Here is a 15,834-nt window from a genome sequence, read left to right on the forward strand (position 1 = left end):
TTTGATAAATATAATATTGAATAATAAATTTATTTGAGTTTCATTATAATTAATTTAATTTTTTAATGATTTTTAGCATTTTATTACTAAATAATCCTAGTTTTTTAAATTACTTTTATAAATAATCATAAAAATAAATTTATTCTATTAACTTTTGATTTAGAAATGAAGGAAGGAAGTAAACAAAAAATAAAAATTTTTTATTAAATAAACCATCTTAAAATTAATTAGTTTTAAGAAAGTTTTTGTTAATAATATAAAAAAAGTACTATTAATTGATATTGAATGCATAATCATTTCTGAAATATAAAATTTGTTAATATATTTAAAATTAAATTTGATTTTTTGTTAAGTAATTTTTAGTTATTTATTACTTTTATAATAATAGTATGTCATAATATTAGAATATTAGAGCATTAATACAACCTAAAAATTAAAAAATGAATTTTTTACTATTCCTTTTTATGTTTGAGAGGATTTTAGCTTGCTTCTTATTTGAATATTTTTCAAATGCTAATTTATATTAATAAAAGAAAATTTGCTAGCATTTGCACCAAATTTTATTTGAAAATATTTGAATCTTACTTAGTTGTTTTTTATTTAAGATATCAACCTTGTTTGAAGTTTCTTAGATTGTAATCTAAATGTGGAAGAAATTTTAATTGTTATATCCATCCATAAGAGATATATGCTATAATAAAATATTGTAATCAAAATGTGAAGATATTTAGATGAGATTTTAGATTTTTTTTATTTAATATACCTACCTTGATTGAAATTTTTTAAATTGTAATCAAAATGTGAAGATTTTGGGAAGAATTTTTAATTGGTATGCTTATCAAAGATATATCTTATCCCAATTAATTGTAATCAAAATTTGAATTTTATTTATGTGGTATTTTAACAAAGATATTTTTCTAATTTGGAATCTTACAGATTGTAATCAAAATGTGAGGATATTTTAAATGCTTATTGCAATTTATTTAAATCAAGATTTCAAAATGAAAAAGAAAATTTAAAGAAATTAAAAAAGAGGAACCTGAGACCTGATGCTTGTGGGGAAAATTTAAATAATATTATTAACAACTTTGAATAACTAAGTAAAGATTCACTTAAATATTTCTATTTTAGGCAATATATTATTTAATTACTATTTCATCATGTTAGGTTACAAATTTATTTTTATTTGAAACGTGTTTCCTTTGTTTTAAATTTTGCTCTAATTAATTCAAACAAATAATAATATTATAAAAATCCAAATTACTAAATAATATTTTGGCAAATAAATTAATTAATAAATTAGAATAGATTCAACACATACATAACTCAAGTTAAATAAGTTTCAATTCGTTTTTGATCATAGCAATGGTAATCAACAAGAGAAAAGTCATTCAAGTTGTCTTCAGCTTGTGCTTGATGATAGGTACTACTCTAGCTCACTTTACTGAGCTTCCTATCAAAATACCTGGCTTAAAAATACCTTCCAATCCTAGCGTTAGAGTTTTAGATATTGAAACTTTTGAAGATTGGGCTTGGGCTAGTTTTTACGTAGGAGTTTTTTACATTTTCAAGTTCTTGTTAGTTGGAGGATTGCTAGAAATCACAAACCCTATTCCTAAGACACTCTACCGCACAAAGATGATGAAAAAATAGATTTACATGGGACTTTGGGCACTCTTTTTCGTTATCACTACAACAACTTTATTTTTCTGGAAAGTAGAGAAATATATGCCATACTATGGCTACTATGAAACTCATAGCTTTGGAATCAAAGAGTTCCTTCTTAATATCATAGTTTACATGTTTTGCTTTGACACATGGTTTTGGTTTACACATATCCTCTTCCATCATCCATTTTTATGGAAGCATGTACATGTTTTCCATCACTAATTTGTAGAACCAACTGCCTTTGGTCAAGATGCAGTTCATCCTATAGAAGCAATCATTTAAGGACCTTTTGGACATTTCATGTGTACACTCTTCTATCCAATGCATCCAGTTGCTCATAGGTAAACTAAATAATAGCTAAACTTTTAAAAAAATATTTAAATTATCTTTTAAAACCTCATTGAACAAATTTAGTTTGAGTATTCATTTTTTTATTAATTTTTTTATAAAAAGTGTTTTTGGACTTTTAACTTCGTTTTTCGCCATTTTTGCTCATGATGGAAGATGGGACCCTAACTTCCATATTGCTCACCATCACTACAATGACGTAAACTTTGGCTTATATTGGGGATTTTGGGATAAAATTTTTGGCACCAGATATAATCCTACCAAAAATGGAGTTTACAAACCAACTTGGGAAAGAAATGATCAAGGTTTATCTCTCCTTAAAAACATTGAAGAAAAGGAGAGATCTAAATGAATATTAAAATTAATAAAAAAAATTGTTTTTATATGTTTTAATTTTATATTTTTAAAATCACGATAATTTTAAGAAGTAGAATTTTGATTAAATATTTATGCATTTTGAAAAACAAACAAACAAATAAATAAATAATTTACTTATTTATTAATTTACAAACTAATTTTTAATGATAATAAATTATTATTATTTCCTATTAATATTCTTTTGTCAAAGTTTTTTTTTATTTAAATTTATTTTCATTTTAAGTATGAACAATTAGTTAATTTCATTTATTTATTTAGTTAATATTTACATATTTATGTTATAATTGGTTAATTTAATCAACATTATACTTGAATTTAATTTATTACAAATTTGATAAGATTTATGTACATTTTGACTGTTTTTATGTATAAATTAAATAATTATATATCCCAAAGATAAGATGACCAAATATTTTTAAAATAACAAATTAATTTAAAAATTTTCAAGAAAGATAATTAATTATTAAATACTTATTAATTTTATAAAAATAATTTAAATAATATTTTAGAGGTTTAAATATTTCTACTAAGAATATAAATAAATAATACTTTTATTAAATTTATCAAGAATATTATTTAATTTTGATTAATCTTTTTATTTTCTTAATTTTAAACTTTAAATTTTATTTCGCTTACATGGTTACATTTCTGTTACTTTAAAATTAAACAAAAAAAAAATTAAATAAATAAAATCAATCAAATAAATTATGTGAATTGTTTACTATGTTGATAAGACTAAAGTTTAAAGATTATCACACTTTTATAAACCAGTTGCAATATTTAATATTCCTGCATCTTCAATATAGCACTTACTTTGTTTTATTATTTTATAATAATAATATATTCATCTAAAATTTAAAATAATGCTATTTAATATATTTTACTATAAGAAAAGCCCTAAATTTGTGAGATTTTTTAATTTTACAAGGAAGGAACCTAAATGTGATGCCCCTTTGTCAGTAATACTATTTACTCTAAAATTTTAATTAAAGTATTTTTTTAAAGTTAAAAACAATATTTTATTTTGAAAATTAAGAAAGAAAATTTATTTTTAATTAGAATTTAATTTTTTAAAGCTATATTTTGTTAAGGAAAATTTTAAATTATTATTTTTCAAAATTTTTTACCCTAATTCTAGATTCAATTCATTTAGAAAACTAAAGTTTACTATTTGAGCACATATTTAGCTTAAGATTTCATCATCTATATTAGTATCACTATTAAATATTATTTACAAAAGTCAAATTAAAAAAAGGAAAATTAAATAAAAGAAACATAAATTAATCTTTAAGATAACAACAAATAATAATTTTAAACTAAATGAAAATTGAAAATAAAATAAAAATACCAACCTTATTTTTAATTTTAAATTAATTTTTAATTAAATTTATTTAGTTTTTTTACCAATAATTAAAATAAAATATATAAATTCTAATTTTACATTAAATAAAGACTTAAGGAAGATAATTTTGAACAACTTAGCAAGACTTAACTAAAATCAGAAACCTTATTCTTGCTTTTAAATGTTAAATAATTAAATTGTATTGAATTTAAGAACAATAATTACAAATGACTGATTTTTAAGCTTCTAATCTTAGTGATTTAAGAAAAAGCTGTACTTAAATTGCTTAAACCTTCATCATTGATTGGATTTAAACTAATTGTTAAAAAAATGTAAAGTTAAATATATTTTAGATAATATTTAAAATATCATAGTATTATTTTTTTATTAAAATATTAAGTTCTTACTCAAGAATAAGAGAAAACTTTTAAAGATTAACATATTTTGCTAATGCAGACTTTAATCCAAACTCACTCAGTCCACAAATATTATTATTTCTTTTATATATTTAAAATAATATTAAATAGACAAAGAAAGAAGAAGTTAAAAGGTCTAAAGCTATTTTACCTTAAGTTTAATTCTAAACCTACTATATTAGGGCAGTTACCCAAGAGCTCTAAACCAGATACTGAATCATCATTAAGGTCACAGCCCCTTAGTTAATAGCAAATTATTTATTTGATATTAATAATTACTTGAAATTTAGAAATTTTCTTAACAAAATTTTTTTTTTATCCAATTAAAATTTTTAATTAACTCCTTCATTAATTAATAAATATCCAGCTACTAAATTCTTATTGACAATAATGTAAAATAATAAAAAGTATAAAAACTAAAATTAATTAAGTATATCCAATTGAAAATCAAAATTGTTTGTGATTATTATATTCTATGAAGTATCTAGATGTGTTTGTTAAAAAATAGAATTTTAACTAAATTACATGAATTTTAAATATAAATTTTGTAGGTTGTCGCATTTCGATAAAGAAGAGCAAATATCATATACAAACTCCTTATTCAATGAAAATAACCTAAAAATTTTTTTTTTTTTAGTTTGTTATAAAGTTAATGAAGAAAATTAGAATTTAGAAAATTTATTACGATAATGAAAACTTCAAATCCTTTAGATTATTGCATTTTTCTAATCCTGAAATTAAACCATGCTGGTTGAAGGCTAAATTTGTTGAACCTCTTACAATTTAAATAAATTATAATTAAAAAGTATTTAATTTAATAAACTTAAATTATAAAATAAATTTTGATATTTATACTGATTGATAAAAAATAATTAATTAATTATTTATTTATTTATTTTACGAGATTTAAAGTTCTAAATTTTAGAGATTTGAGCATAGACCTAAAGCACAAGTTAAAGTATAAAAACTTTTCTCTGTTATCAATTAACTTCTTTTTATTTAATACAATTAAATTAAATAATGATGTTTAAGAGAAATAAAATATCTTAAACTTTTAATTATTTATTTTTCCAATATTAAATAAAGGATAATTAATTAATTATTTATTTATTGTAAGTAAATAGTTTTTAATTCTTAAAATCAAATGGCTTAAATTTAATAAATTACGAAAAAACAAGCACAAAAGTTTAAAGGTTTGCAAATTTAGATATCGCCAAAGATAGTTTTGATATTTCTTCATCACTCAAATTATTCCCATAACTTTTAAATGAAAAAATACTATTTTCAAAATCTTTTATGAAACATAAAAGACAATAAAATTTAAAGATAATAAAAAAAATTATTTATTATTATCTCCTTATCTCATATAATGAAATAAATAAATAAAAGAACCAAATACGAAAATTAGAGATCCAAATACTAAAGATCATTAAATTACTCTATAGCTCCACATATTAGAATAAGATTGTTATAACTATTATTTTAGTTCCTTTAGGTTTTTTTTTAAAGAAAATATTTATCAATATCAAAAGCTATTTTTGTAAAGGTATTTAAAAAATAATTACTTATTATATATTCCAATCAACAATGATAAAGCTGAAAGTTAAGAACAGTTTTTTAAAGCATAACTTAAATTGTTTAAATCCTCTTCTCTTTTGATTCATAAAGAAATTAATTAAATTAAAATAATAATATTGTTTAAATTAAATAAAAGCTTCAAATAAATAAAAAAAACTATATTTCATTCAAATTTTAATATATTTGTATAAGGTAGATTTAATATAAAAATCAAATCTTAGTTCGAGTTAGAGATAAAATTATTTAATATTTATTTTAAAAATAGAGATATTCTACTTACACCAAATTAATTTAGAGAGTTTTATAGAGAGATAGATTTTAGTTTAGCAACTTTTGACAAGAATAAAATATTATTTTAAATATTTTTTTATGAAAAAAAAAATTACATCTTATAAATCAATATAATTTTAATTCTATTTCATAATTTTTTTATTAAAAGCAGATTAACAAAATAATCAAAATTAATTAAAATCAATTAATTATTAATTAACTATTTCTCTAGCTGATAATAAATTTAGCTTTACTTTTAATTAACCTAGAAAATTATTAATTTTTACTTTATCAATTAAATAAATTAACTATGAATGAAATGAAGATTTATTTTTCTTGATGATTAAAATTTATTTTAATCTATTTAAATTATTTTATTACAAAATTTAAAATTACTGATAAAAATAAATTTAAATATATTAATTAATTAGTTTTAATAATTTAAAAATTAAATTTATAAAAAAATAAATAAATATTTTTTTATTTAAATTTAATTTTTTTATAAATTTTTGGGATAATTTGTCAAAAATTTTTTTCAAAAAGTATAAAATCACGTTTTTTAACATTTTAGTTGTAAAGTATTTTTCTTTACTAACACTTTTTCAAGGTCTCAGATTCTTTCCAGTAACCAAATATTTTTAAAATATAAAATTACTATAAAAAATTTCAAGATGATAATTAATTATTAAATACTTATTAATTTTATTAAAATAATTTAAATAATATTTTAGAAGGTTTAAATATTTCTACTAAGCATATAAATAAATAAATATAAATAAATAATACTTTTATTAAATTTATCAAGAATATTATTTAATTTTGATTAATCTTTTTATTTTCTTAATTTTAAACTTTAAATTTTATTTCGCTTACATGGTTACATTTCTGTTACTTTAAAATTAAACAACAAAAAAATTAAATTAATCAAATAAATTATGTAAATTGTTTACTATGTTGATAGGACTAAAGTTTAAAGATTATCACACATTTATAAACCACTTGCAATATTTAATATTCCTGTATCTTCAATAGAGCACTTGCTTTGTTTTATTAATTTTAAATAATAATAAAATATTCATCTCAAATTTAAATTAATATAATTTAACATAAATATAAATATATTTTACTATAAAAAAAGCTCTAAATTTGTAAGATTCTTTATTTTTGCAAGAGAGGAACCTAAATTTGATGCCCCTTCGTCAGTAATACTATTTTCTCTAAAATTTTATTAAAAGTATTTTTTAATGTTAAAAACAATATTTTATTTTGAAAATTAAGAAAGAAGATTTATTTTTGATTAGAATTTAATTTTAGGATAAAACTATATTTTGGTAAGGAAAATTTTAAATTGTCATTTTTCAACATTTTTTACCCTAAGTTTAGACTCAATTCATTTAGAAAACTCAAGTTTACTATTTGAGCACATATTTAGCTTAAGATTTCATCATCTATATTAGTATCACTATTAAATATTATTTACAAGAGTCAAATTAAAACAAGGAAAATTAAATAAAACAAATTAAAATTAATTTTTAAGATAAAAAATAATAATTTTAAACTCAATTAAATTAGAAAATTAAATAAAAAACAAACATTATTTTTAACAAATTTTACTTTTAAAAATTAATTTTTAATTGAATGGATTTATTTTTTTATCAATAATTAAAATAAAAAATATACATTCTAATTTTACCATAAATTTACACTTAAGGAAGACAATTTTGAACAGCTTAGCAATACTTAACTAAAATCAGAAACACTATTCATACTTTTAATAGTTAAATAATTAAATTGTATTGAATATAAGAATAATTATTACAAAAGGTCGATTTTTAATCTTCTAATTTCGGTTAATTAAGAAAAAGCAGTACTTAAATTGCTAAAACCTTCTTTGTAGATTGAATTTTAACTAATAGTAAAAAAAATAAAGTTAAATTTTTAAAAAATAAATATTTAAAATATTAGAGTGTAATTTTATTATTATATAAGTTGTTACTCAAGAAGAAGAGAAAGCTTTTAAAGATTAACACATTTTGCTAATGCAGACTTTAATCCAAACTCACTCAGCCCACTAATCTTATTACCACTTTTATATATTTAAAATAATTTCAAATAAAAAAAAAAGAAGAAGTTAAAAAAAGTCTAAAGCTCTTTTTACATTAAGTTTAAATCTAAACCTATTATCTTAGGGCAGTTAGCCAAGAGCTCTAAACCAGATACTGAATCATCGTTAAGCGAACTGTAACTTAGTTAATAATAAATTATTTATTAGGTATTAATAATTACTTTAATTTTAGTAATTTTCTCAACAATTTTTTTTTATTATCCTATTTAAAATTGAAAAAAACTCTTTCATTAATTTATTGCTACTAATTCTTATTGATAATAATGTAAAATAATAAAAAAGCATAAAAATTAAGACTCTTTATATTAAATTCAAATCAGAATTGTTTGTCATTATTACTATCTATGAAGTATCATATAAAGGTGTGTTATATAAGATAGAATTTTAACTAAATTACCTAAGTCCTAAATATAAATTTTGAAGGTTGACGATTTTTGATAAAGAAGAACAAATATTATATATATGCTCCTTGTTCAATGAAAAAGACCTAAAAATTTATATTTTTTAATTTTATATAAAGAGATATTGAATGAAAGAAAAAGAAAATTAGAATTTAGAAAATTTATTACGATAATTCTAACTTCAAATCCTTGAGATTATTGCATTTTTCTAATCCTGAAATTAAACCATGGTTAGAGGCTAAATCTTTTGAAACCCTAACAAGTTAAATGAATGAATTATAATTAAAAAATATTTTATTTATTAAAATTAAACAAAAAAATAAATTTTGATATTTATGTTGATAATTCATAATGATAAGTTCTTTATTTTACGAGATTTAAAGTTCTAAATTTTAGAGATTTGAGCATAGACCTAAAGCACAACTTAAAGTATCAAAACTTTTCTTTGTTATCAATTTACTTCTTTTTATTTAATACAATTAAATTATATAATGACTATTTCAGAGAAATAAAATATCTTAAATATTATTTTAAAAATTAAATAAACTTTTAATTACTATTTTTCTAACATCAAAGTAAAAAGTTTTTAATTCTTAAAAATAAATGACTTAAATTTAATAATTTACCCAAAAATAAGCACAAAAGTTTAAAGGTTTGCAAATTTAGATATGGCTGTAGATATTATAGATATCTCTTCATCACTCAAATAATCATCATTACTTTTAAATGAAAAATACTATTTTCAAAATCTTTAATGTAAAATTAAAAGAAAATAAAATATTAAAAATAATAAAAAATTTGTTTAATCTTCTTATCTCTATATAATAAAATATAATAAAATAAATAAATAATCGAATACTAAAATTAGAGATTCAAATATGAAAGATTGTTAAATAATACTATAGCTCCACATAAAAGAATAATATTGCTGTTACTAATCTTTTATTTCCTTTAAGTTTGTTTAAAAAAAAAATTTTTATAAATATCAATGCAAAAGTATTAAAAAAATATTTACATATTGTTTGATTTTATCCACAGGGTTAAAGCTGAAAGTTAAGAACAGTTTTTTAAAACGTAACTTAAATTAATTAAATCCTCTTCTCTGTTGATTAATAAAATATTTTTAATATAGAATTAAAGTTAAAGTGATTATATTGTTTAACTTAAAAATAAATGTTTCAAATTGATAAAAGAACAATATTTCAATCAATTTTAATATATTTGAAAAAAGTAGATTCAATAAAAAATAAAATCTTAGTTAAAGTTAAAATTATTTAATATTTATTATAAAAATAGAGATATTCAATTTACGCTAACTTAATTTAGAGGGTTTTTTCGAGAGACAGATTTTATCTTTGCAACTTTTGACAATAATAAAAAATATACTTTAAATATTTTTTTATGAAAAAAAAAATTACGTCTTAAAAGTCAATGTATTTTGAATTCTATTATATCATTTTTTTATTTATGGCAGTTTAAGAAAATAATCAAAAATAATCAAAATTAATTATTAATTAATCATTAAACTAGCTTATCATAAATTTAGTTTTATTTAACAATTAAATTAGAAAATTATTAATTTTTGATCATACTTTATTAATTAAATAACTTAAGTATGAATTGGAATGAAAATAATGGTTTGTTTCTCTTGATAATTAAAAATTTTTTAATTTGAAACAATTTAAATTATTTTTGTAAAATTTAAAATTAATGATAAAAATAAATTTAAATATATTAATTTTAGTATTTTAAATTAAGCTTATTTTACAAGAAAAAGCATAAATTTATTTAAATTAAAATTTAATTACAAAAAGGTTAAATTTAATTCAATTTAGCTTATATAGTGATAAAAATTAATTAATACAAGCTAATTTTTTGATTATGATAAAATAATTTTTTATTTAATAAATTGGAACTAACTACTAGAGTATAAAATATGAAGCATACAATAGTTAATATTCATCAAGATAATCTGGAAATCTGGAATAAATATGTAAATATATAAAATTAATTTTGAAATTTAAATTCAATATGTTAATAGAAAATTATCTAAATTCTTCTTTAAAGTCTATATAAAAATATTTTATAATGTTATTTATTATAGCAAATAATTTAATTAATATTAAAAATAATTGGAATTTGTTAAATGTAAGGTATCTTTGATTACAAAACTAAATATAAGGTAAAAGTTTTTAATTTGATGCTTATCCAAAAAAGGAGTATTTTGAGTTTTTTATTAAACATAACTCATTTACTTAAATTAATAGATTATTTTGGAGCTGGGATGGTACACTTCATTTCATATTTTTAATCAGCATACTAAAAATTAATAAATAATAAAAATTTATCAAAATATAAACTGCTTGGTTTAGAAAGAAGTATTTATTATATTTGAAAATACTGATTTAAAAGTTTTTATATATTCATTGAAAATATTAATTGTTTTATTACCAAGTTTACTCTCATTTTAAATAAAGTAAAAATTGCTATTAATTTGAGTTCCATTTTTTTTAAAATTTAAAATTTGCTTTAAATTTATTAAAATATTTTGATAAAATGATAAAAGTCAAAAAAATTTTATTCTATTTTGAAGTAATAAAGAACAAATAAATAAATAAATATCATTGAATCAAGCATTTTGTATTATTTTCAGTGAATTATTTTAAACAAAATGAAAACTTAAATTAAATAATAATAAAAAACAATATAATTAATAAAGATAGAAATGATATATTTAGGATACTAATATATTTAAAATGTTAGCTAATATTTGAAAGAAAAAAATTCATAAATAATTATAAGTTAGCTGCCTTCATTAATTATGATTTCTAAATGAAATGTATTTAATTCGATTACTACTAAAAATAAAGAAAAAAAGTTTTAATTATTTATAGTTTTTATTGAAGTGAAGCAGTAAATTAATAAATTTATAATAATTGGTATAGAGAGAAAGTTGAATAAATAAATAATGCTAATCATTTAGATTAATTATTAAACTATTAACAAGGAAAGTACATTAATTAAAAAAACAAACTCTCATATTTTATTCAAAAAGTGAACTATTTTTAGCATAATTAGGTATGAGAGCACAATCAATGAATATCTAATTTACTAATGAATCTAGACAGTTTTAAACGCAAAGCAAGCAGCAAAGATATATTTAGGAAGACAAAAGCTAATAGAATATAATCAAAAAATACCCGAATTATGCCTATGCTTTAACTACCGAAAATTCATATGTTTAATCAACTGCAAATAATCGATTTGGCTAAGGACTGATAGCACTTAAAAACAAAAGTGCTAATAACAAAAGACCTTTTTAGCCTGCTCAAAAGATGATAAGCAGTAATGGGTTTATCCATCAAGATATGCCGCAGCTTAGCGGGTCATTTTCACCAATGATCTTTGATACAAATCAAAGGATATTATAGAAACAACAAAAATATCTGGAATCAATGCAAGCAAATAGCAACATAATAATTAATAAAGGAAAAATATAACAAAATAATAGAACTATTATGCCAGCAGGTACTTTTTATAGTAGATAGAACTAAGTTCCTTCTCCACTATAAAAGAAGTTGAGTATTTACAATGAAAATTCTCTTTAGAGCGATAACCAAACTCAAGGAAATGAAATGAAGAGCTAGAATTCAAATAATATCAATGAGTACACTCAAGGAAAGAATATAGAAAATAATAACAATTATTAAAAGTTGAGAGATGTCATCCAGTATGATAAACTGGAAAAATTAGGAACTAGTGTGATAGATGCAAGTTTAAGAAAGCAGCAACAAGATAAAAAAAAGCAGTTAGAGTAGTTTCCAATGAGCAGCAATACCAACAAAGGAAAAGATGGTTCTTAGAATAATTAAATATCGATATTCACTCAAAGCAGGATTAACACAAGTAATTAAATTGAGAATATTTACCCAGAAGAAGAAGAGTGGGACATGATTTAGCTAAGATAAATTGGATAGACAACAAACCAGCAAGAACAGTAGAACCAAGCTGATTAGAAAAATGAGCAAAATTTATTAAGATAGTCTTCTCTTGATTTAGCTGAAAGTAATAGGAAATAAGGTATTACTTTTATTAGCAAAATATTAAATTTGATCATCTTAATTTTTATTAAATATTATTAAAGGATATAATTCAATGGTAAAAAGCAACATTATACAATCAAATCAAAATAATTAGAGATTTTAGCTAAATTCGCCTTCACCAGTCTAATAAAAGGCTTTTCTTTCTCCATAAAGAAACGATGATAAATTAGCAAAGTCGATTCAGCATAATTAGTAATTAACTTAAAGTTAAAAGAGTGCTATGGTAAAGCGCTCGTACTCAGCAGTAAAAAATTCTACATAAATTAAAAAAGATGATATCGTGAACAACAATAGTAAGAAAATAAATCCAAATGATTTAATGATATTGAAAATAAAGGAGCAATGCACTTATAAAAAGTATATAGATCCAATCAGAATTAAGAAGGAAAAGGCTAAACTCAAGTAATAAAGCGAAGTAAAAAACAGAAAAATTAACTTTACAAGCACTATCACAGCAGGGTACCATTTAAAATCAACTTAAGAGGCCTAACCTAAAATGAAATCTCTTAAGGATAGCATGGTCCCTGATGACTAGCTTAGCAATAATCTTGATATACCTGCAGCAAGATAGTATGAAGAAGAAGATGATGACGATGATGATTCAATGATTATGAGCAATAATGATATCTCTTTAGATTTAGACGATGACGAAGACGAAAGTAAGTAAATTTCCTCTCCTCTTGGAGGACTTGCTAGCACATAAGATTCTATCTAAAATAATAACTCATAAAAATCAAAAGTTAGCTTATTAAAATCTGTTTATTAAGGTCGTCCAGCAACTATTTTCTTTCCATACCACAAATCTTGTTAGCAGCCTTAGCCCAGAGACACTTCTCGTGCGATATAAATTTCAGATTTTGAGACAAAAAAATTCAATCTCAAATACAAAGTAAAAAAAAATTATTTAAAATTATAAAAAAATATTTTTGCTTTTTATCAAAGCAGTAAAAATGTAACCAGCAAAAATAAATCTAGTTCATTCTAAATTTCTACCAAAAATTAAATACATTTTTAAAATTATTTAAATGTATTTTATCATGCATGAAAAATAATAAGTCTTTATTTAAATAAATAGATTAATGGAGAGAATCCATACAAATGTGTTGTTAAAGCATTTGAAGAGGCTGGGTTTGAAATGACAGAGGAAAATGATTGGAATTGTGTGTGGTCATTGCCAAAAAAAGACAGAGTGAAATTTATGAACTAGTTTTAGAAATAAAACCACTTTCCTGGTTGCTGGAATTTAGGAAGAAAAGATTTTATGTGGAGATGCCTGAATAGAGTTAAGAGAAAATGCCCTAAGGAAATGGATTTTGTGCCTAACACATATTTATTATGTAACTCAGGAGATTGGGATAGATTTTTAGCTAGGAGAGATGAAGCAAGTAAAAATACTTTGTGGATTTTAAAACCAGCTGATTAAGCATGTGGAAGAGGAGTTAAAGTAATCAGCAAAACGACTAAAGTTAAAAGGAAATCTAACAGAATTATATGTGATTACATAGCTAACCCTCATCTCATTAATGGATTGAAATACGATTTACGTTTATATGTTCTAGTAACTAGTTATGATCCTCTTAGGATTTATCTATACGAAGAAGGATTGACCCGTTTTGCTACAGAAAAATATAACACAAACACCAAAGAAATAAGTAAGAGGTTTGTCCATCTAACAAACTATAGTGTTAATAAGCATGCTAAGAAGTTTGTCAAGAATACAAATCCAGAAGCAGATGGAGAGGGATCCAAGTGGTCTTTGACAGCTTTAAAAGCAAAATATAAACAAATGGGAATAAACGTTGACGAATTATTTGGAAGAATTAAGGATATAATAATAAAAACATGTATTTCTGCAGAACCATAAATGCTAGATATAGTAGCTAAATCTCAAGAACACAGAACTAATTGCTTTGAACTTTATGGGTTTGACATATTAATTGATTCTTCTCTCAAACCTTGGATTTTAGAGGTAAATGTCTGCCCTTCTTTAAGCTCTTCAAGTCCTTTAGATCGTAAGATTAAGCACTCATTGTTGGTTGATGTGTTAAATATTATTGGCATTACACCATATGATAAAAAGTAATTCACAGAAGATAAAAAGAATAATCTTTTTACTCGAGCATTTAACTCAATATCTTCTACAATGCTTGACTGTAATGACTCCGAGAAGGTCTCAAACGGCAAGAAGAATTTTAGTAAAAATATAAATGATATTTAAGATCTTACCTATGAAAATTGCCTAGAAAAGCTTTCTCCTGAGAATTGGGAAGTATTATTTGAAACAGATGAAGAATTATACCGCAGAGGGCATTTTGAGAGAATTTATCCCCTACCTTCTAAAGAAAAGCTTGATTATTATTCTCAATTTTTTGACTTCTAAAGATTTAATAATGTGATGGTGCAAAAATGGATTACTTCAAAATAAAATTTTCTAGAAAAAATACTTAAAAAAAAATATTAAACCGTTGTTTGAGTGTTGGTTGAAAAATGACATTTCAAGAATTTGAAAAAACAAAATAAAAAATAAATTGTCATCAATAAAATTGAAAACTAAAAATAATTTTCCATTTCTATTTATACAAGTAAAATAAATGTGTAATATCAAGTAAAAAATTTACTGAAAATCCTTTTTAAAAGAGAGTAAAACAGATTAAAAAATGATAGTGATAAAAAAAATAAATTGACTTATGTTAAAAATTTAGACATTAGCCTATTAAAACTGATTTTAAAGAATTTTAGATAAAAACACTATTTTATAAATTAAATAAACAAATAAAAATAATACTAAAAGAGTTATATTAAATTTATTACAATAAAATATATTTTTTTCTATAAAATTTGTAAATTAATTGACATTGATTTAAAATCTTTTATCTTAAAATAAGCACTAAATATTTATTTTCCTTTCTAGGTTTTAATTGTAAAAGTTATAATTGAAAAAATTAATATAAATCAGTAAAGATCATCACCTGAATAAATTAGCATCATTATTTCTTAACCCCTATAAAAAATGAAAATTTATTCAGATGCTAGCTAAATGAGTAAAATGACGATTACTACAAAAAAATTTTTATTAAAGTATTTAATGAGGAATTTTAGGACTTTAAATCATAAATTATTTCTTTATTCTTCTTATTTATTAATTTAATGATTATTTTATTTTTTAAAGTCAAAGTGAGATATAAAAAAACATAAGTTTATTTTA

At 20.8% G+C, this 15,834-nt stretch overlaps 4 protein-coding genes across 4 annotated transcripts; 2 read left to right on the top strand and 2 right to left on the bottom strand. All coding sequences in view use genetic code 6, as the record gives it.

The window, feature by feature from the left end:
* Positions 1-1,365: 1,365 nt before the first annotated feature.
* Positions 1,366-2,368, top strand: TTHERM_00758950 (sterol desaturase; the record flags this gene model as incomplete). The annotated part of the gene is made up of 2 exons (XM_001016978.3): positions 1,366-2,009; positions 2,122-2,368. 2 exons carry the CDS (start codon positions 1,366-1,368, stop codon positions 2,366-2,368), a joined length of 891 nt encoding a protein of 296 aa, XP_001016978.1.
* A 210-nt stretch (positions 2,369-2,578) lies between these two features.
* TTHERM_00758960 (hypothetical protein) lies at positions 2,579-6,152 on the bottom strand (the record flags this gene model as incomplete). The annotated part of the gene is made up of 15 exons (XM_001016979.2): positions 2,579-3,048; positions 3,117-3,206; positions 3,279-3,368; positions 3,836-3,886; positions 3,969-4,051; positions 4,144-4,233; positions 4,304-4,390; positions 4,678-4,767; positions 4,838-4,927; positions 5,054-5,143; positions 5,320-5,412; positions 5,552-5,641; positions 5,718-5,804; positions 6,011-6,060; positions 6,117-6,152. The coding sequence occupies 15 exons, from the start codon at positions 6,150-6,152 to the stop codon at positions 2,579-2,581; spliced, it is 1,587 nt and encodes a 528-aa protein (XP_001016979.2).
* Positions 6,153-6,800: 648 nt separating this feature from the next.
* TTHERM_000758969 (transmembrane protein, putative) lies at positions 6,801-9,543 on the bottom strand (the record flags this gene model as incomplete). Its single annotated transcript, XM_012797844.1, has 14 exons — positions 6,801-6,885; positions 6,951-7,040; positions 7,128-7,217; positions 7,373-7,462; positions 7,694-7,768; positions 7,820-7,909; positions 7,997-8,086; positions 8,159-8,245; positions 8,523-8,612; positions 8,695-8,781; positions 8,899-8,988; positions 9,153-9,245; positions 9,386-9,475; positions 9,542-9,543. Coding segments are annotated over 14 exons (1,149 nt in total).
* Positions 9,544-11,606: 2,063 nt separating this feature from the next.
* On the top strand, positions 11,607-15,102 carry TTHERM_00758970 (tubulin tyrosine ligase family protein; the record flags this gene model as incomplete). The annotated part of the gene is made up of 3 exons (XM_001016980.2): positions 11,607-12,606; positions 12,671-13,518; positions 13,705-15,102. The coding sequence occupies 3 exons, from the start codon at positions 11,607-11,609 to the stop codon at positions 15,100-15,102; spliced, it is 3,246 nt and encodes a 1,081-aa protein (XP_001016980.2).
* Between the last annotated feature and the right edge of the window lie 732 nt (positions 15,103-15,834).

The sequence above is a fragment of the Tetrahymena thermophila genome (assembly GCF_000189635.1).
Source record: "Tetrahymena thermophila SB210 genomic scaffold scf_8254630, whole genome shotgun sequence".
Classification (NCBI taxonomy): Eukaryota; Ciliophora; class Oligohymenophorea; order Hymenostomatida; family Tetrahymenidae; genus Tetrahymena; species Tetrahymena thermophila.